Below are 20749 nucleotides of genomic sequence, written 5' to 3'. Positions count from 1 at the left end.
AACCTAGATGGTATAGCCTACTACACATGTAAGCTATATGGTACTAATCTTATGGGACCACTATCATATACGTGGTCCATTGTTGACTGAAACATCGTTATGCGGCACGTGACTGTATCCATTTTAATTATTAAGAGCTGAAATTATTGCTAACATCTATTGTTAAAATAGGTGCTGTTCCTATAATCAGATGTTCAAGAGGAACAGCAGCAGAAATGGTAGCAGTGGTGAGTTCATGCAAATATCCGTTGGGGATAAAGAATACCGTGTCAGTTGTTTTCCATAAGCACCTCAAGTGTTTTTGTTTATATGAAGTATGTGATTGCTTTGGATTATATATTAATTATCAAAGCCAAATATTTTTATTTTGTAACATTGAGATTCCACCAAAAATAAAAGATAATCATTGTGTACTTCTATGTGACAGAGTAAAATGATTTACTCCAATGTGCTATCCCAGCCCTGTTTCTTTTTTAGCACAATGTATATTCCTCGTTCAGCTTTCTCTCTCCAAGTAGTATTTTACATTTATTTGATCCCCTAAACTGTTTAATATTAACTTCAGTTAGCAAATATGTATTAACAATCATAACCATATTTAAAATAGTAAAGTGCATTTTGCTGCCCCACTATGTTAGAGTAAAATATTTAGTATAAATTGAGTATTCGAAGATTTACTTTAAAGATTAAAAAATAAGTAAAGGATTAGAGAAATTACAAAATTATTGAAAAGGAAGGAGGGTAAGTGGTATGGAAAGATGGAGGAACATATAGTAACATTTTTGAGTTTTACTAGCTCAAATCCATCATTGCCTCTTGGAGGACTATTTTTTTTTTCACATATTCCATTTCTATTCTGGAGCCTCTTGCAACCACCACTATATAGACACTCTTCTTGATACAATAGTGACTCGTACATGGGGAGAGTGGGGTTGTCATTACGGCAAAGCATTTCCTGAACCTAAAGTAAAAGTCAACAGAGCCTTTTCGCAACGGGTTTGCCGCCAGAACACAGGTGTCGTGAAAACCACCGCTAAAAGGAAAAGACTCATATCAACATCGTGGTCATTGGACACGTAGACTCGGGCAAGTCGACCACTACTGGCCATCTGATCTACAAATGTGGTGGGATCGACAAAAGAACCATCAAAAAATTTGAGAAGGAGGCTGCGGAGATGGGAAAGGGCTCCTTCAAGTATGCCTGGGTCTTGGATAAACTGAAAGCTGAACGTGAGCGTGGTATCACCATTGATATCTCCCTGTAGAAATTTGAGACCAGCAAGTATTATGTGACCATCATTGATGCCCCGGGACACAGAGACTTTATCAAAAACATGATTACAGGCACATCTCAGGCTGACTGTGCTGTCCTGATTGTTGCTGCTGGTGTTGGTGAATTTGAAGCAGGTATCTCCAAGAATGGGCAGACCCATGAGCATGCCCTTCTGGCTTACACACTGGGTGTGAAACAACTAATCGTTGGTGTTAACAAAATGGATTCCACTGAGCCACCCTACAGCCAGAAGAGATATGAGGAAATTGTTAAGGAAGTCAGCACCTACATTAAGAAAATTGGCTGCAACCCCAACACAGTTGCATTTGTGCCAATTTCTGGTTGGAATGGTGACAACATGCTCGAGCCAAGTGCTAACATGCCTTGGTTCAAGGGATGGAAAGTCACCCATAAAGATGGCAATGCCAGTGGAAGCACACTGCTTGAAGCTCTGGATTGCATCCTGCCACCAACTCGTCCAACTGACAAGCCCTTGCGTCTGCCCCACCAGGACGTCTACAAAATTGGTGTTATTGATAGTATTCCTGTGGGCCGAGTGGAGACTGGTGTTCTCAAACCTGGCATGGTGGTCACCTCTGCTCCAGTCAGTGTTACAACTGAAGTGAAGTGTGTTGAAATGCATCGTGAAGCTCTTCCTGGGGACAATGTGGGCTTCAATGTCAAGAATGTGTCTGTCAAAGATGTTCGCCGTGGCAGTGTGGCTGGTGACAGCAAAAATGATCCACCAGTGGAAGCAGCTGGCTTCACAGCTCAGGTCATTATCCTGAACCATCCAGGCCAAATCAGTGCTGGCTATGCACCTGTGCTGGATTGTCATACAGCTCACATTGCTTGCAAGTTTGCTGAGCTGAAGGAGAAGATTGATCGTCGTTCTGGAAAGAAGCTGGAAGATGGCCCAAAATTCTTGAAATCTGGTGATGCTGCCATCGTTGATATGGTTCTTGGCAAGCCCATGTGTGTTGAGAGCTTCTCTGACTATCCTCCTCTGGGCCGTTTTGCTGTTCGTGACGTGAGACAGACAGTTGCTGTGGGTGTCATCAAAGCAGTGGACAAGAAGGCAGCTGGAGCTGGCAAGGTCACCACGTCTGCCCAGAAGGCTCAGAAGGCTAAATGAATATTATCCCCAATACCTGCCACCCCAGTCTTAATCAGTGGTGCAACGGTCTCAGAACTGTTTGTCTCAATTGGCCATTTAAGTTTAATAGTAAAAGACTGGTTAATGATAATGATGCATCGTAAAACCTTCAGAAGGAAAGGAGAATGTTTTGTGGACCATTTGGTTTTTTTGTGTGGCAGTTTTAAGTTATTAGTTTTTAAAATCAGTACTTTTTAATGGAAACAACTTGACCAAAAATCTGTCACAGAATTTTGAGACCCATTAAAATAAAGTTTAATGACAAAAAAAAAAAGTCAACAGAAGTGCTTATTAATGAAATCAGGCCTGAGTCACAGTAGAAAAGGCATTCGTCTTTTCAAGTCCAAGTTATGATGATATTGGATACTAAAGAAGCTAAAATATTTAGCTTTTAGAATTGCTATTTTGTAAAGAAATTCCAAGTTTCTTGGTTATGAATCTAAGAACACATTATGTATTACCCTATATAAAGTTCTATGAAACTGTTCTTTAAGAGTTAATATAAAATTTGATTTTTCAGAAACTAGATAAGAAACTTCGAGAAAATCTAAGAGATGCAAGAAACAGTCTTTTTACAGGTGATACCCTTGGAGCTGGCCAATTCAGGTATTATGTTAGTTAATACACTTATAGAACTTGAAGATGAAACTTTTGTAGAGTTTTTGTGTCGTTTTTCTTGTCTGCTAGAATACTCTTGTAGTTGAAATTTGTTTTTATTTTTAATGAGGTAATCAGGATCAGTGTTTTGACTCAAATTGCTCTTGAAATACAAATGGAATATTTTATTTAATTTACCTTCTTTTGTTAGAAATTTCTGTTCTGCATTTTTATCATCTGTAGGAGAAATTTTTCTGTTTATAGAAAAGACTTTGAAAGTCAGAAGCCACTTCCTTTCAATTAACATAAGTGAAAAACTTCTGATGCTTATATCTGTTTCTACCTATTAATTAGTTTCCATTTGTACATTGAAGTACTAATAGCATAAATTTGCAAAACATTTTTGTCAGTTAGCATGTCTAGCATGAGTAGGTAATGCCAAAGTTACTGGCTGCTCAATTATTATTGAATAGAAATACTTTTTAAAAACCTATACATTATAGTACATTTAACTTTTGATTATTAAAAATAATAGGCAGTATTGGGATGAAGAAGTAAAGAAACCCACACAGATGGCTGCGAATTATTTAAAGGGGAATCGACAGTATTTTGGAAAATTAATTCTTAGCCCCAGTTTTAGCTGAATTAATAAATAAAGCATGTGAAAATAATTTGATACTCAGGGTATAACTGCCCTCTAGGAATAATAATTTCATGGTACCCTTCCGTAGACTTCATTTCAAGCCAGTTTGGGTGGCTCTCCTGCAGTCTTATGTACTATTCCTATAATTTGGAGTTAACACTAATGTGTTGAAATTTGTTTTTTCAGCTATCTCAGTGCCCATGTTATTTTAAACTGCTCTGTGATTTCATTGCTGGTCTTAAATATTCTTCAAAATGTTTCTCATTAAGAAGAGCAGAAATAACAAATTCTGACCTGATTTTTTTTCAACAGAAGCAACCATTATGTCATACATTACTTAATAGCTCACTTTTTATAGTGCTCTCCTGTAAGCCTTAGAAACCAATATAAAGGCACTATTTTAATTGGATAATTTTTAAAAATTTATTCACATTATTATAATATGGTTGTCTTATTTTTAGTTTTTTGAAAGCATTTCTAAATTATTTTAATTAGGGGTCAGCAACCTTGTTGGACTATTGTTAAATACATTTGAGTCCAACTGTAGGCTAATGAATCTCAGCAAAGAGCAATTTTGCCCCCCACAGGACATTTGGTAATGTCCAGAGACAAGTTTGGTTGTCACAACTGGGTAGATACTACTGAAATCTAGTGTTATAGGATGACGATAAACGTCCTACAGTGCACAGGACAGCCCCCCGTAATGAGAAATTATCCAACCCTGAATGTCAGTAGTGCTGAGTTAAGAAACTCTGCTATGGGCTATCCTCCCTCAACTTCCACCAGCTCTGGAGTAATAAAGGATAGTAAGGGGTAAGGATGCCACTCCTACTTTTTATCACTGAGTATTATAATCAGTGCACTTGGGAGAGTCCACTGTTTTACACCCAGTAGGTGTACTGAGTTACTAAAATGGTCAGAAGTCTCTCACTGGAAAAAATATAGTTAGCGTAATCAGATAGCAATGCCTTTTGAAAATTGATGTGTACTCCTGATACAATAGTCCCTGTAAAGCAAATCTCTACAACTTTTGGAGACACATGGTAACCAAATGACTTCGTGCCACAATTTACTTTAGGTGTAGTCTGTTTCACTTCTAAATTGTAATGAGTTAAACAATATATGAAGTGTCTGGTATGTGAATAATTATATAATTAGGTACCATTGAGGTATAATGTTTTAGTTTTATATATTATGATGGGATAGGGTTTTGTGAGGCTCTTCTCTAGAGTCTACTTTTTTGAATTTGTGTTTACAGAAAAAATTGTAATTTATAATTTATGAAACTGTCAGACATTTGTGTAAATTTATAAGATCCTGCTCTTTTTAATTGTTTTCCCTGAAGCTGACAGTGGCTATTCTTTTTTTCCCTTTTTTTCAAGATGTGAAATATAAATCTGAGTAGAAGGAACTTATTCTTACTTTGGTAACTATAAAAATTATTCTGTAAAAGTATTTGTATAGATTTTTTCCTTTAAGGGAGTTCCCTAAGTAAGACTTATAATCTAGTATTAGACACAGGCTTTAAGTAGTCCAGAGCATTACTTTACTTGACTGACTGTAATAGAAAATATTTTTAAAAGCAAACTATTATGGAATGTCAGTATTAGCATACTTATTGTTCATATCAAAATGACAAATATGTACTGGAAAGTATTAGAAAATCTAGATGTATACACTGGTATCAAGAGTTATATAATTTTTTTTGATATATTTACAGCTTCCAAAGGCCTTTATTAGTCCTTGTTGACAGAAACATAGATTTGGCAACTCCTTTACACCATACTTGGACATATCAAGCCTTGGTGCATGATGTACTGGTAAGAGGCTAAATATGCCACTTTTTCCTAAAATGTAGTAACATTCAATGGTCCCCGTAATTTTAAATTAACATCGTGGCTACCAAAACACAGATGAGAAGGATGGAGCTGAGAAATATGAACAAAAAGAGAGATGGGATTTGGTATCACTGGATATGGATGCTGGAGAATGGTGAAGCATTGAAGTTTAAAGTTCCAAATTTATGATGTTTAAATTATAGGATAAATTAATGATATTGTTAGCAGTGATGGGAAAAAAAGAAATGGAGGAAAATGAGTAACTTTTTTTTTTTTCATACTGAATAAGTAAATAACTATGTTCTCCCTGGGGAGAAAAGCTGTAATTTCTCCCTTTTTTTCTGCAAGTCAATTCAGCCTCATTTTATGGTCAAAGTAAATAGTATTTTTTATGTTACACCATATGTTTTCTGAAGTAATTCCACATATGCAATTTCATACTTGAAACAAGAATCTACGTTTATCCACGCATATATTCTTCTGCTAGACATTGTGTATAGCATGTAATACACGCAGATAAATAAAACACAGTCCCAATATTCAAAAGCAGTGGGAAGAAAATATGTGCACAAGTAATTTCCTTACAGGACACTGTGTATTAGGGCCAGAAGAGTTCCCATTTGGGAGATAGAAAAATTAAGACTCAGAAGTTAAAGGATTTGGAACCAAATCATTGGCTCTGCCAAGACTAGCACTCTAATTTACTAACTCCTAGCCCAGGCCTCTAGGGATTATGGTATTTATTAGTGTCATTATTGCAAAGATTGCCTGAAACGTCATATAGAAAGGAAATGAAAGACATGTAATAGATGGTTTTGGTTTAACAATTTATTTCCTTAAAACTCAGATTCTAGCTGTAAAGTATTTCTTTAAATAAATCAGATTTCAGGATTACTGATGGAAATTGGCAATTCTGCACACTTGTCTATCCTAGAGTCCCTTGCCATTGTCAGTGAAATGGTAGTCAACTCTGATTCAGTAGAGAGGGCAAGAAGAATCAAAGGGACCACTGAATTAAGCCCTGAGTGATGGAACATAGAAGCTAGTTTTAGGAGATCAAGAGGCTGAAGAAGAGGAATTCAATTCAACCACTATTAGAGTGGCTACTCTTCTGACAGAACATTGTAGACCCTGGTCTTAGCAATAAACAAAGCAAATGAAAATATTCCTTTCTTTCTGGAGCTTACGTTCTAGTAGGAGAGACAGGCAATAAGTAAAATAAACAAAAGATATAACATTTCAGATGGTGGGAAATACTCTGGAGGAAAACTAAGTAGGTAATGGTGAACAGGATTGCAATTTTAAAGTAGAGACATTTAAAATAGAGACATTTGAGGAAAGCTCTAAAGGAGGTAAGCTGGTGAATTGTGTAGCTCTGTGGGAGGCAGCATTCCAGGCAGAAGGATGCCTAATTAGCTTAAAAAGATGGCAAGGCAGCCAAGGTGACGAGAGCAAATTAAGGCAGAGGGAGAGTAGCAGGAGATGAAGTTAACAAGGACACAGGAAGCAATATAGCATAGGACTTGATAGCCCATTGTAAGGATATTGACTTTTAAGTCGAGGGAATTGGGGAGCCACTCACCGATTTCAGTAAAAGAGTGACATCTGGTGCACATTTTAAGAATATAACTCTAGCTGCTGTGTTGAAAACAAACTCTGGGGGCATAGGAAGAATCAAGGACCTATTAGGAGGCTGTTGCAGTTATTTTAGCAAAAGATGATGGTGGCTTACACCAGAATGGAAGTGGTGAGGGTTGTGATAATCTATTGAATGTAGAGTATAGGACTTGCTGATGAATTGGATGTGGGATCTAAGAGAAAGAGAGGAGTCAAAGATGACTCCAAGGTTTTGACCTTTGCAAATGGACAGACATTATTTATTGAGATGGGAAAGAATGGAAGGAGCAGTTCAGGGGGAAGATCAGATGCTGAGTTTTGGAACGTGTTAAATGTGAGATGCCTATTAAGATATTCAGTTGTAGATCTCAAGTAGGTAGTTAGATATGTGAGTCTGGAGTTCAGGAGAAACATCTGATCTAAAGAAGTAAATTTAGGAGTAGTCCGTATATAGATGGTGTTTAAAGCCAAGAGATAAGATGAGATCACCAAGGGAAGTAGTATAGATAGAAGAGAGGAGATGTCCAAGAACTGAACTCGGAGACATTTCAATATTTAGAGGTCAGGGTGATGAATAGGAACTAGCAATATGGTGTAGTAAGAAGCCGCCAGTGAGGTATGAGAACTAGATCTGTGTTGTTTTGGAAGCCAGTGAATTAAATGTTTCAAAAATGAAGCAGGAATCAACTTGGACATATACCAAGAATTAAGAAGTGACTGTTGCCTGTGGCAATGTCAAGGTTATTAGTGACTTTGGTAAGAGCAGCTTCCATGGGGGCAAAACACTGGAGTGGGCCTAAGAAAGATTGGAAGGAGAGGCATAAGAGAGTGAATATAGACAAAAGAGTTTTGCTGTATAGGAGAGCAGAGAAGAAAGGGTGAGTGCTAGAAGAGAAAGTGAGGTCAAAAAAGATTTTTAAATGAGTTAAATTACAGCATGTTTGTGTATCATTGGGAATGATCAAAAGAGAAAAGTTGACGCAGGAGATAAGAGTGTCCTGCAGGTCTGTAGGAGGCATTAGTGACCAGGATGACTGTAGACCAGGATTACTCAACCTTGGCATTGTTGACATTTTGAACCCGATAATTCTTTGTTTTGGGGGGTTTGTCTGTGCATCATAGGCTGTTTAGCAGCATCCCTGGCCTCTACCCTCTAGATGCCAATAGCTAGGACTCCCTCAGTTGTGACAACCAAAATCTCTTCTCACATTGCCAAATATGCCAAATATGCCCAGGGGGTGGGGAGGGGCAGAATTGCCTCTGAGAACTACAGATAGAGGCTGATGACAGGAGTTTCACAGCTGGAGTTGTTTTAGGGAGGAGGACATGTAAAGAGTCTGGGAGTAGCAAGGAAGACAGCTGTGCCAATCCCGGGTCTAGCGGTATGAGATGTGTGACAATAAAAAAAAAAAAAAAAAAATGGTTACCGTTTGAGAAGGCTATAAGGGGTACCAAGTTGGAGTTCAGTTAGAGCAAGAAAGTCCAGTGGAAGTTTAGAGTAGATGTTCAGAATAGGAGATTTTGCTGATGACTGAGTAAGAGTTCCAGAGGGTATGACAGAAGGGTTCAGGAGTCGAGTAAGAACGAGACATGGGATCTGAGGGGGGTTATTATAAAGAGCCATACAGGGATTAATGGGCATGATGAGATAGTTTTGATAGTCTCAAATTAGATTTGGTTGGTGGGGCCCTGACTGTTGGGTGGGAGCTAGGGGCGAGGTTTTAATAAGAGCATATAGGGGTTACCTCTTCACTCCTGCCAGTGGTGTCTGGAGGCTGTATAGAGCATTGAGATAATGGGATCCTTTCTAATTCCCGAACTTGAACAGTTCCTGGAGGAAATTAAAATACATGATGCTTTGAGTGCGGGAGATAAGGTAATATGAATAAGTAATTGCAGTATAAAGGAGCATGCTCTGAGTCCCCGTTGTCAGAAAGACAATTGTCAGAAGAGAAAATTGGGAAATCTAACTTAGGGCAGAGATTCCCCAAAACCAGACAAGGCTAATACCAGCCCTTGAGGTTTTCACTGTTCCAGAGTGAAACAGAAATAATGACTATAACGTGAGTTTTTATGACTGACCTCTATACTAATTTTTTTTTAGTGCTTTACCTTTTACTATCCTTGTGTCCTTGTGAAATATCCTAATTTTTATTTCCTACTCTTTGAAGTTAAGATATCTTTTTAAAAATACAAGATGGTGAAAGTAGATGGTAGGGTCCTTTTGGTTTTGTTCTGATCTTCTTCATGTGACAGAATCAAAAGTTGGCAGCCTGGTGTCTCCAAAGAATTCACTTCAACAAATATTTATTAGGTGCCTGCTCTGTACCAGATACTGTGCTGGTCACTGGGATCCAAGGTGAACCCAGCAGACGTGACCCTGCTTGCATGGAGGTTAGAGTAGTGGGTCCCTGTGGACGTGTGGGTTATTGTTGCTTTTATTTTCTGTTGTTATAAATAATAGAACAATGCACAGCTCTAGTTAACTTTCTTAGGCTCGAGTCTCAGATTCCAAATTGCCCTTTAAGTCTTTTCTCAGTAGCATTATTGTTAGAATATTTAGGTCTGATGAAAATAGTCTCTTTGAAGAGATTTGTACAACTTAACAATGACTTAGTCCTGTTCATTAATTTTAATGCAGTTTCTAGATGTGAAGAAACTATAACTGAGATATCATAAATTGTAACCATGCCATTTTTTGTTGATTGATAAAACTGCTGTTTTTGAAGTTTCTTCTGAGCTTTTAAAATTCTTAATAATTACACCCTTTACCTCTACAAGATGGAGTAAAAATTCTAGATAGGAACTGTTAACTTGCAATTGCAGCTTGCTTTTTATATTAAGTATCTTTGCCTGAAAATCGGGAACATTGATAATATTTATATCTCAGACCTTGGAAACAATTAAGAAAATTCACACAGCTTCCCTGTGTTCCAGAAAGGTGATTGTTGTCATTTAACGTGAGAAATACATTCTTCTGGTGAAAAACTTTGCAATGCGTCTTCCCTTTTATCGGGATATAAGAAGCAAAATTAGTAATTTAGAAAGTCATGATTCTTTTTTATTATATCTTGGTTGCGGGAGGGGTGGATTTGATTGTTAGCCGCAGTGAGTGCTTACCCTTAGGCAGAGGGATGGTCATTAATTCATTTCAGTATCTTGTCCCTTACTTGGCCTTTGTTTTTTCAAATCTTAGATGCCGTTTTTGTGCCTTTGGTTCTCTGCTGCTGACTCTTATTATTTGAAACTGCTGACTCATTATTTGAAACATTAAATTGGAATTTATGCTAATATACATAGGGACTTTAATAAAGTTTACTTTTTTCTTGCCACTCAAGAAAAAAAAAGAAAGTGGTTACCAAATTAGTATATACTTTTAAAAGATTATTAGAAAAGCATTTTAGAAGCACTCATTTTCTTGAAGATGTGTGATTGCAGTATAACGGATGCCTAAGTGTAGTTCAGAGTTTGATGCTTTGGGGGTTGATGCTCTGTGGATGCTCTAGACTTTATTAACACAAAACCTCTTGGATAGCACTATGTTGGACTAGTTTCAGGCATTTGCCTAAAAGTCAAAAGTATAATGTAAAATTTTACTCATTTAATCCAAACACAGATTACTGATAACTGTACAAACTGTAGTTGTTCATAGGGAGTTCCTACTAAAGGTGTGTAGGCCATGTAAAAGCCCAGAAGACATTCTGGATTTCATTTGTTTTCTTAAAGTGGTATCATTTCAATATATTTACATATTCATTGCTGTTTCTGAACTTGGATTAAAATTTTATTTAATCTGAGGGAAAGAAGAGTATGTATTATTTACTATTTACTAATCTAGCTTTAGGTACTGCCTTATATCCTGGTTGCTTAGTATAAAGATTTTGAGACATTTATTTTATCTATGTTTATGATGGAGCATTTTTATAAGCATTTTTTTCCCAATTAAATGATTCTTAGAAATATTCTAAATTAGATTTTTCTTTCCTTTTTTTGTCTTCTGCACATTTTTTCCTTTCCCTCCCTTCTTGTCCACATTGACCAAAGTTCAGTGTTTCTAAATCAGTGCTGTCTAATAGAAATACAGTAGAACCTACAGATGTAATTTTAGATTTTCTAGTAGCCACGTTAAAAACATAAAAAGAAATAGGTGAAATTTATTTTAGTAATATATTTCATATAACCTAATATATCCAAAATATTGGCAATTTAAGACTTAAACAATTTAAAACATTAAATATTTTATATTCTCTTTTTATATATTAAGTCTTAAAAATTTGGTTTATATTTTATACTTACATCACATCTCATTTCAGACTAGCCACTTTTCAGGTACTCAGTAGCCACATGTGACTAGTGGTAACTGTATTGGACAGTGCATTTCTAAATCATTAAGGCCCAAATTCTTTACTAGTTTAGAGATTGAATAAATTGCTTATGCGTTGAGATTATCACATGAAGACTGGTAGAAAATGTTGCATATTGCCAACAATGTATCTGTGGGGGCTTTTCCAGGTCCTGATTCGTATAGTTAAGGAGAATTCTGCTTTAACAAGAGTGAACAAGCTTATCAAAGTGTGCCTGCCATTGCTGAATCTGTATGGAATACCTTGGCCTTTGAATTAGGGTAGGTTAGGTTGTGCTGCTCAATCTAAACCCTCAAACCTCAGTGAATGAAAATAACAAATATTTATTTTTTGTTCACAGTATTTCTTGTTCCTTGTCCAATGTGGATGGGCAAGGGGGAACCCTGCTCATCATAGTCACAACCTCAGGGTGACGAGGCCCCATCTCGGCACATACTTTCACAGTCACTATGGCCGGGGGCAGACAGTTGTAGGTTGTACTTTAAACCCTGTTTTTTTGTTATGAATAAAATTTTAGGACTTTTATTAGGGAACATTTCATATAAAAACACAAAGAGAATACTATTTTGAACCCCAATGTACGTCCTTCGGCTTCCCAGGCAATATGCATCTTATCTCAGGCATTATATGATCTTATGCATAAATATTTTGGCATATATCTTTTAAAAAAATACCATGATTTTATTATCATATCCAACAAAATTAACAATTATTCTTTGGTAATATCTAATACTAGCTCTATATTCATTGTTTTCTGATTGTTTCAAAGGTGCATCTTTACAGTTGGTTTGTTCAAATAGAGATCCAAACAATGGTTGATATATCTTTTAAATTTCTCAATTTACAATAATTTCTCTTTTCCCACCTTTTTTATTGCCTTTTTTTTTGCTAAGGAAGATTCGGCCTGAGCTAACATCTGTTGCCAATCTTCCTCTTTCTACTTGAGGAAGATTTACCCTGAGCTAACATCTGTACCAGTCTTCCTCTGTTTTGTACATGGATCGCCACCACAGGATGGCCACCAGTGAGTGGTATAGGTCCATGCCTGGGATCTGAACTCAGGCCGCTGAAGCAGAGTGTACCAAACTTAACCACTAGGCCATGGGGCTGGTCCCAGTTATTGCTGTTTTTTGATTGAAGGAATTTATTTATTTTTCTAAAGAATTTCCTGTATTTCTGCGTTTGGTTGATTGTATCTTTGTGGGGTACAATTTGACATGTTTCTCTATCCCCAGCATTTCTTATAAACTGATAGATCTGGAGACTTGATTAGATTTAGCTCAATCCTTTACCAAAATAAAAGTTACTTTTATTTTACTTTGCTTTTTTTCTCATGTGAATATAAATCTTAGCTCTGCCTAAATAGGTGTCACCTATGTTATCTGAAGGTAATTTTGTTCGTCTGGCTCTACCAGTCTGCTTTAACTTGCAAAAGGAAAACAAGACTGCTAAAGACTTATCCTTGTGTTTAACCTTTCCTGATGGGATTTACTTATACCTGGTGATTTGGGACACCTTTCTTAGTCTTCTAAGTCAGGAAAGTGTGAATATCAGTGAAAACAGGTCAGACTCTATCATGTTAAAACCAATTCTGTTGTTTTTTATTTGTGTATAAATGTTCAGTTTCTTGAACATGGTTGAGTACAGCACAGAATGTTCTAGTTTCCCAGTTTTCAAGATTGAAATTACTTTTATTTGCCTGGCTATTGTGCAATGAAAATGTTCTTGCCACTACTATGTTATTTCTCAAAACTCTTCACAGCTTTTATTCCTTTATCATTTTGTGTTTTAAGTATTCCATCAATATTTCAGTAATAATATGCCTTCCTATTTTTAGAGCAGTAATTTTGCTAACAAGTTAATTTTATTTTGAATGAACTGTGTCATCACCATGGAAATAGAACTTCACTAGAAATTCTACTTAATAAAGCTTAACTATTTAGAAATGTTTCTTCTTTTGTTTTGTTAGATAATTTGTAAAAACAGGGATTCTTCTCAGATGTACCTGTTAATATCTATTGTTTTAAATGGTTTTTCACAATTATGCTATATTTACTTTGTTCCTATATGGATGATTTGTTGTGCAAAGTGAGGTTAAGATATGGAGATGGGAAAATGAGAGGAATTAAATAAGGTTACTGATATGTTTATCCTATGATAATATGAGGAATCTATAGGAAAGACATGTTTGACAGTCTTTAGTATTAACAGGGTAATAGATAGTAGATAGTATTAACAGGTTGAAATATAACAGTATATTCTTCTTTGTCAGTAGACTTGTTACTTACTCCAGTATGGCAATTAGACATCTGTATATTTTGCACTCTTGTTTTTCATGTCATAGGGGAAAATGGCAAGGAAATAAGCTATTGTAAAGGATTTATTTGTTAAAGTTACCATGGTCTAAGGATCTAGACTTAGTATTGATGACCTTATTTTATCAGGAGATTAAATTGTATTCAGTTCATTTAATTTGCTAAGACCTAGAATTTAATCATTAATCAAAAATTTATATCTTAGAACTAAGGTAATTGTATCAGTCATGCTAGATAATTTCTCCATATAATTTCTTTCTTGCTCATCATTTACTTAATCACTTATTAATAGCCATGTTTTATCTCTAACTCACTATTCTTCAGAGTAGAGTTGAACTTCTATTACATGAAGGAACCCACAGGTCTAATGCAACAGGGAGAGGGAAAGGATAGAAAAGATATTCACTTTTATTTTGTTTTTCATATGGGTTTATTTGTTTGTTTCTTTTTTGTTTCTTTTGTTTGTTTTGAGAAAGGGCAAAAAAATGAAGCTTCAAGTAAAATTAGTTCTAGGCGGAAAAGTTTAACAACTACTGGTCTAACTAGCTCTTAGAATTTATGTGAAAGGGAATTCTATTATTATTGTAGCTTCTGTTATAATTTTTTAAAAGTACAATCCATCACATCAGAATAAGACTCTCTAAGAGTTTAAAAATTATATTTAAGATTATATTTGTTACTAGAAACAACTAAGCATCAAGAGGCCTGGTCAAGTAAATAAGTACAGCCAAATATTGGACTACTGTGGAGCCATGATAAAGATGAGGTAGACATACGTATACAGATAAAGAGCTCTAAAATACATTGTTAAATGAAAGAAATAAGGTACAAAATACGTATAATGTAATCCCATTCTTTAAAGTAAAATTAAAAGGATGTGTATATGCTAGCATATGCAAAAATATTTTTCTGGAAGGCTACATAAGAAACTTAAATGGTTTCTATGTATTTTTTGAAATTTTAATCATATACATCTACTATTTTAATTAGAATACGTAAACAATTAAAAGTACATTTGTGTGTAACAAAACATTGGAAGGAGGTCTTTTAAATTTCAGATCTGTATTTTGTCCTTGGAAATATTAGAAAACACAGCAAGAATCTGTATTGATTATTTTCCTTGTTTTAGGAAATGTTATGATTCTTAAATTCAGAAAACTGTTATTTAAAATAGTTACTTTTTCCTAGGATTTCCACTTAAACAGAGTTAATTTGGAAGAATCTTCGGGAGTGGAAAACTCTCCAGCTGGTGCTAGACCAAAGAGAAAAAACAAAAAGTCTTATGATTTAACTCCAGTTGATAAATTTTGGCAGAAACATAAAGGAAGGTAAGTAAGAAAAACATCAGTCAGTACAAGATTCACCTTTTAAAAAAAATGAAGATGTTCTCTGACTTAATGAATTTGATTTAAAAAAATCAAAAAGGTCATGATAGTTGATCCTCACAATGAATAGGAGCTATAATTAAATAGTCTGTAGATACATATTTTTATTGCTTGATTTCTTTCTGATTCCTAGGTTTTTTGTTAGTTGCTTTGCAGGGGCCACTTTCCTCTTCAGTAAGTTCATACCATACGATTTTGTAGATTTTACAGATAGTCTTTCTAAATTTTGTCGTTATCCTCACTGACCCTCTACTAGACCATTTCTGCCTTTCGTTAAAATGGGGTTTTGTGATAGGGAAACATTGAGGTGTGATTTTCCCTTTCTGTTCCATGTTTGCCTTTATACAAACCCAATTTTAGATATCTGTGGAGAGAATACCTAAGCCTGAAAACCAGAGATTTATTCAAAGTATGTTAGAAATAATAGGTGAAAAAATTGTAACTTTGCCACGTGGTTTCTTGTAGGCAAATATACATATTCCATGTGTTGCTATGTCCCCTTAAGGTACCTCATGGTAGGGTACCTCATGGGCTCAGGAATTGTTATAAAAGTTTTCTGGTGGTCATTATGGCTAGAGAAATCGTTGTAAACAAGCAAAAACATCATTGAGAGAAAAAGAATGTTGCTCATCACTAATTATTGAAATATGATGTTTATTATTACTTTTGAATATTTTAAGTGTTACTGTACCTCTGTATATGTCTATGTCCTTGATGTGGCTGTTCTTTTTAGCCTCGTTTATGTTTAATGAGTAGTGCGATATAGACTTGGTTCAGCATGCTGGGGTTTTTTTGTATGTTTTATCTTTTTTATTTATAACTTTTGTTTTAACATTGGAAAATCACATTGTTATAACAAAGAATTCGATTTTCTCTGCAGAGAAAAGTCACTGTTTTCCTCTTTCTGACTATCGCAATTTTAGATACTGTTAGAATTTAAGTAAGTTTTTTCTCTTCGAAATTCCATAGTTTACATTTCCTTCCAGAATGATGAAGTACAAGAAATTACATTTACATTATTTATAGAGGATGTAGGAAATTTTAAAGTCCAGATTCCCTAATAGGAAAAAGCTTAAGAAAAAAATCTGTTCGTTCAAACATGGAAATTTTGAATATTTTCTTCAGACGTATGTTTAGGAACAATCTAAGAATTCAGTTGAATAATAAGAACTTTAATCTTTTGTTTGTACGTAGGAATAGCCCTGAATAGCCCTCACTCTGAATATCGTACTATAATAACAATGTGGGCACAAAGACACTGTGAGACAGCATAGAGTTAAACAAGTGACTGAAATCTCTCTGAGCTTCAGTTTCCTCATCAGTAAAATGTGAGGATGCTGATTATACCTGTCGCCCTATTTCAGAAGGTTGTTATGAAGATTAAGTGAAATAATGTAAAGGAGTAACTTGCCCAAAGTCATCTAGCTTTCGTTAAAACCCACTTCTGGCAGATCCCAAAGTCCCTGCTCTTAACTATTAATAGTGTGTACGTCACCAAGACTGGTCAGGATTAAATTAGAGAATAGAGACAAATTCTTAGCATAGTGTTTGACATACAGTAAGCACTCAAATGTAAGCAGTTATTATTGCCTATTAGCTCAGAGACCTGAAAAGACTGGAGATTTTAAGAATCATCCAGTTCAATCAGCACATTGTACATGCTCGGTGCTATTTCTTGCCCACATAGACTCTGCTGGAGCTGGGGTTAGTGGGGTTAGCCTGTGGTTGTCATGTAAAACTGGACTGTGTTCCTCAAAATCCTTTCAGAAACTTCCGTCATTTCTGTCAGTCTCCATTGGATGAAATGTGCTGATCATTAGTGAAGTGTTACCAAGTGTTAAGGTGGGGGAAGGAGGGAAAGGTTTTTGTTTCGTTGCTGGTGAGACATGACCTTTTCTTTCTTAAAGGAGAAGAAGCTTCTGGCCTCCCCTAAGGCTGTAGATGAAAAATATTCATGTTAGGAACCATTTCATGGTCAACATGTTCATCTAGAATTATTCAAGATTAGTGCTGTGTGACACTTTTTCTACCTGAGCTGCTCAATAATTGCAGATCAGTTGTGTCTGAAGTCTGTGGAAATTACTGCTAAACTGGCTTCCCTGGAGGAAGATATCAGGCATTAGACCAACAAAACTTGGCCTACGTTCTGTTTTCACCAGTAGTGTTTTAGGATATTAAGATTACAGAATTAAAAGATTTTTTTTTTTCACAATTACTTGATGTAATATTTTTCAGATGCTGTCTTTGTGGTTGCACGGACCCTTTGAGAGTATATGTTACTGTGGGTGATAATATTTAGTTGAAGTTTGATATATCATGACTTCTCTTCCTTTATTTTTCAGTGACTTAAATATTTTACTTTTTTTTCTAACAGCTTATAGGTGAAGAGAAAATGTGATATGGTTAATGAAAAGAACAGAAATAAAATTTTAATTTGTTTAGATGTATAAGTATTATGGTATGCATTTTAAAGAAATAGGATTTATAATATAAATAAATTACAAGGACGTGTAGTTGTATTTATGCTAAATGTTTTCTGCCTGTTATATATAAAATATATTCAAATCCAATTAAGTACATTTAAGATAGTAAGTCCTTATTGTATGTATTTAAAATTTATACAAAAATCAGTATTTTAATGTCATACTCATAGTTCCTCTGTGCAATGCTGTTTCAGTCCATTCCCAGAAGTTGCAGAATCGGTTCAGCAAGAACTAGAATCTTACAGAGCACAGGAAGATGAGGTTAAACGACTTAAAAGCATCATGGTAAGATTCTGTTTGCTTTCTTAGAATTATAGAGAAGCAGAAGGAGATCTGGAGGGAGAAAGAGGTTAAATTTTTTTTTCTGATCTCTTAAAACTCAAGGCACTGCATTGCTTTAATAACAACAAAAATATTCTCAACTTATATAAAAGATCTTTTTCAAAAAGAAATCTAAATACTGAGAGGAGCAAAACTTTTAAAAGAATAATATGAATTTATGATTTGAAAAAGTATATAACATAACTTCGTTTTAGAGATATATATTCCAGTGCTGCTCATTCTATTATATTTGATCTAACTTCAGATTTCAGCTGTACTATTTATTACTCTGTGACCTCTGGCAAGTCTCTGGGCCTATTTCTTCATCTGAAAATACCAGCTGATCCTTTTTTCAGTCATCCAACTATTTGTTAGACTGGTGGTGACTAGAACTTTTCTATAACTATCAAGAATGCATATGCTTGCTCCTTAGAGGAGAACTGTTATTCTGAGTGACCTAAATTTTACTGTTTATTGGTGATCTTAGGAGTATATTAATTTTTATGCTTGGCCTTGGTATTTCTGAGTAGTTACTGGGACTTGTTTTTTCTTTCCTAGGGACTAGAAGGGGAAGATGAAGGAGCGATAAGTATGCTTTCTGACAATACTGCTAAGCTAACATCAGCTGTTAGGTAAGTAAGTAATATATCCTCTTTGAAGTCTTTCTATTGATAAGATTTATTTTGAAGGTTAAAAAATTGTTTAATATTTTTAATAATAGGAAATAGGAGGTAATAGTATATACCTTTAAGTTTAAAGAACTAAATTGTGTTTTTAACGTGTTCAAGCTGATTTAAGTTCCCTGTAGTATATAGCAGATCATTTGCTTCTTTGACTAGTTTGAATTGTGTAAGGGGGTAATTTTACCAAGAAGATAGTATTGGTGATAAAATAATACAAGTTATTATTAATTTTATCATTACTATTATTTTATTAGCTAAAGATTAAACAGTTTCTTTTTGATACTTTAAATGCCATCAAGGAGAGAGGAAACATGTTGTAGAAATATCAGTAAAATCGTATTTCCATTTATCTGATTTTATTCTAAACCTCCAAATTTTGGAATCAGAAGGTGAAATGATAGAAATAATGATATTTGGGAGGCAGAATATTTTAAAATAAGCATTTCATCTGTATTAAAGTAGTAAATACTGTATGTGTTCAAGCCGAGAGATTAAATTCAGTTGACAGTTTGTCATTTTGTCACTGATTTACTGTTCCAAGTTTCCTCAAAGGAAACATGTAGGTGTGGGTTTTATTAAGTCTGTGTCATTTTCTTAGAAAATTTAATGGCTAATTTTCAGTTTTTTGATACTTGTAGTTCTTTGCCAGAACTCCTTGAAAAAAAAAGACTTATTGATCTCCATACAAATGTTGCCACTGCTGTTTTAGAACATATAAAGGTAAATTTAACATTTTTCTCCCCACAATATAACTTCTGTTTGTATAGGGTTTTATACTTTGTAAGATGGTTTCATATTCATTCTCTCATTGAGTCCTCACTGTAACGTTATGAGATATAATTATTGAAGACAGCATTATTAGTTTCATTTTTTGCAAATGAGGAAACTTAAGACTCCAGAAAGATGAGTGATTGGCCCAACATCACACATTCAGTAAAAAAGTTAGAATCTCTGCTATTTCTGTTATGTTGCACTACCTCAATACTGTCTCTGCACATATTACTGTATTAACAGACGACCTGTATCTAACTATCAGTAATACAGATTTAGACATCCCTTTTACTATAGTACTATCTAAAATATCCATTAATAACATCAGTTCATTATGTAACTTGGTTTTGAACTTTTTAGTTTTTGTTTTTTTTTTTTTTCTTTGTGAGGAAGATCAGGCCTGAGCTAACATCCATGCTAATCCTCCTCTTTTTGCTGAGGAAGACTGGCCCTGAGCTAACATCTGTGCTGATCTTCCTCCATTTTATGTGGGACGCCGCCACAGCACAGCCTGAGAAGCAGTGCGTCGGTGCATACCTGGGATCCGAACCCCGGGCTGCCAGCAGCGGAGCGTGCGCACTTAACTGCTGCGCCACGGGGCCGGCCCCTGAACATTTTAATTTTAAATGAGTCTATTAGCGTTAAAGCTTTTTACTGACTCATGTTGTACTATGATTTTGAAATAGATATATTAGATCTTCTGTATGTAGTTATCATAATTCTTTTTTCTCATTACTTTATTCATGATTGCCCCATATCAGCTTGACTTATTCAGTTCTTCAGAATTCTACTTTTATTTATTCTCTGGACATGGAGCTGAATTCCAGTAACAGATTAACCATACGCTAGGACGTGGTTATTACTGACCCTACTTTCCATTTGATATGATACATTTGAAAAAGCAATGTAAAAAAGCTGCATATACTTGCTGCCTGTCAAAGATGTTGATAACACCTTGGATTTTTGGAAAAGGGACTTAAACATTTTTCTTTTTTAATGATTTAAAAAGTCATAAAGCATTAGAAAGGAGCTACTGTTGATGGATAATGGGCATTGTGCAGCGTTGAATTTAAACCTGCATAATTTCTATTAAGCTCACAACTTAATTTTTTTTGTTGTTATTCCACATCTTGATATTGATACTTGCTATTTTCGTGTACCTACAGGAATAGAAACATAATTGTGCAGTCTATGGATGATTCTGTTGATGATATTTTCACTTCCAAATGTAGCATCTCTGTAAAGTGGAACAAAGCAGATCTGTTTACCTGAGGTCGTTGTCTCCTGTGGAGATAATGTGTAT

At 35.1% G+C, this 20749-nt stretch overlaps 1 protein-coding gene and 1 pseudogene across 4 annotated transcripts in view; both read left to right on the top strand.

The window, feature by feature from the left end:
* SCFD1 (sec1 family domain containing 1) overlaps positions 1-20749 on the top strand; it is a 98696-nt gene that overhangs the window by 23060 nt on the left and 54887 nt on the right. For all 4 annotated transcript variants that reach the window (XR_015549738.1, XR_015549740.1, XR_015549739.1 and 1 more), the window contains 7 exons: positions 172-227; positions 2950-3035; positions 5390-5489; positions 14992-15131; positions 17866-17956; positions 18551-18624; positions 19314-19395. Coding sequence is in view for 1 of the 4 variants with exons in the window: in XM_004421146.3 (XP_004421203.1) it covers positions 172-227; positions 2950-3035; positions 5390-5489; positions 14992-15131; positions 17866-17956; positions 18551-18624; positions 19314-19395 (629 nt within the window). In the remaining 3 variants the exon portion in view is untranslated. The remainder of the gene's footprint in view (positions 1-171; positions 228-2949; positions 3036-5389; positions 5490-14991; positions 15132-17865; positions 17957-18550; positions 18625-19313; positions 19396-20749) is intronic.
* Positions 1038-2703, top strand: LOC101407028 (elongation factor 1-alpha 1 pseudogene; annotated as a pseudogene).

This window comes from Ceratotherium simum, chromosome 3, assembly GCF_057802395.1.
Source record: "Ceratotherium simum simum isolate JZ-2026a chromosome 3, ASM5780239v1, whole genome shotgun sequence".
NCBI lineage: Eukaryota > Metazoa > Chordata > Mammalia > Perissodactyla > Rhinocerotidae > Ceratotherium > Ceratotherium simum.
Note: the sequence above shows the minus strand (reverse complement) of the source record. Positions and strands in the feature narration are given on the sequence as shown.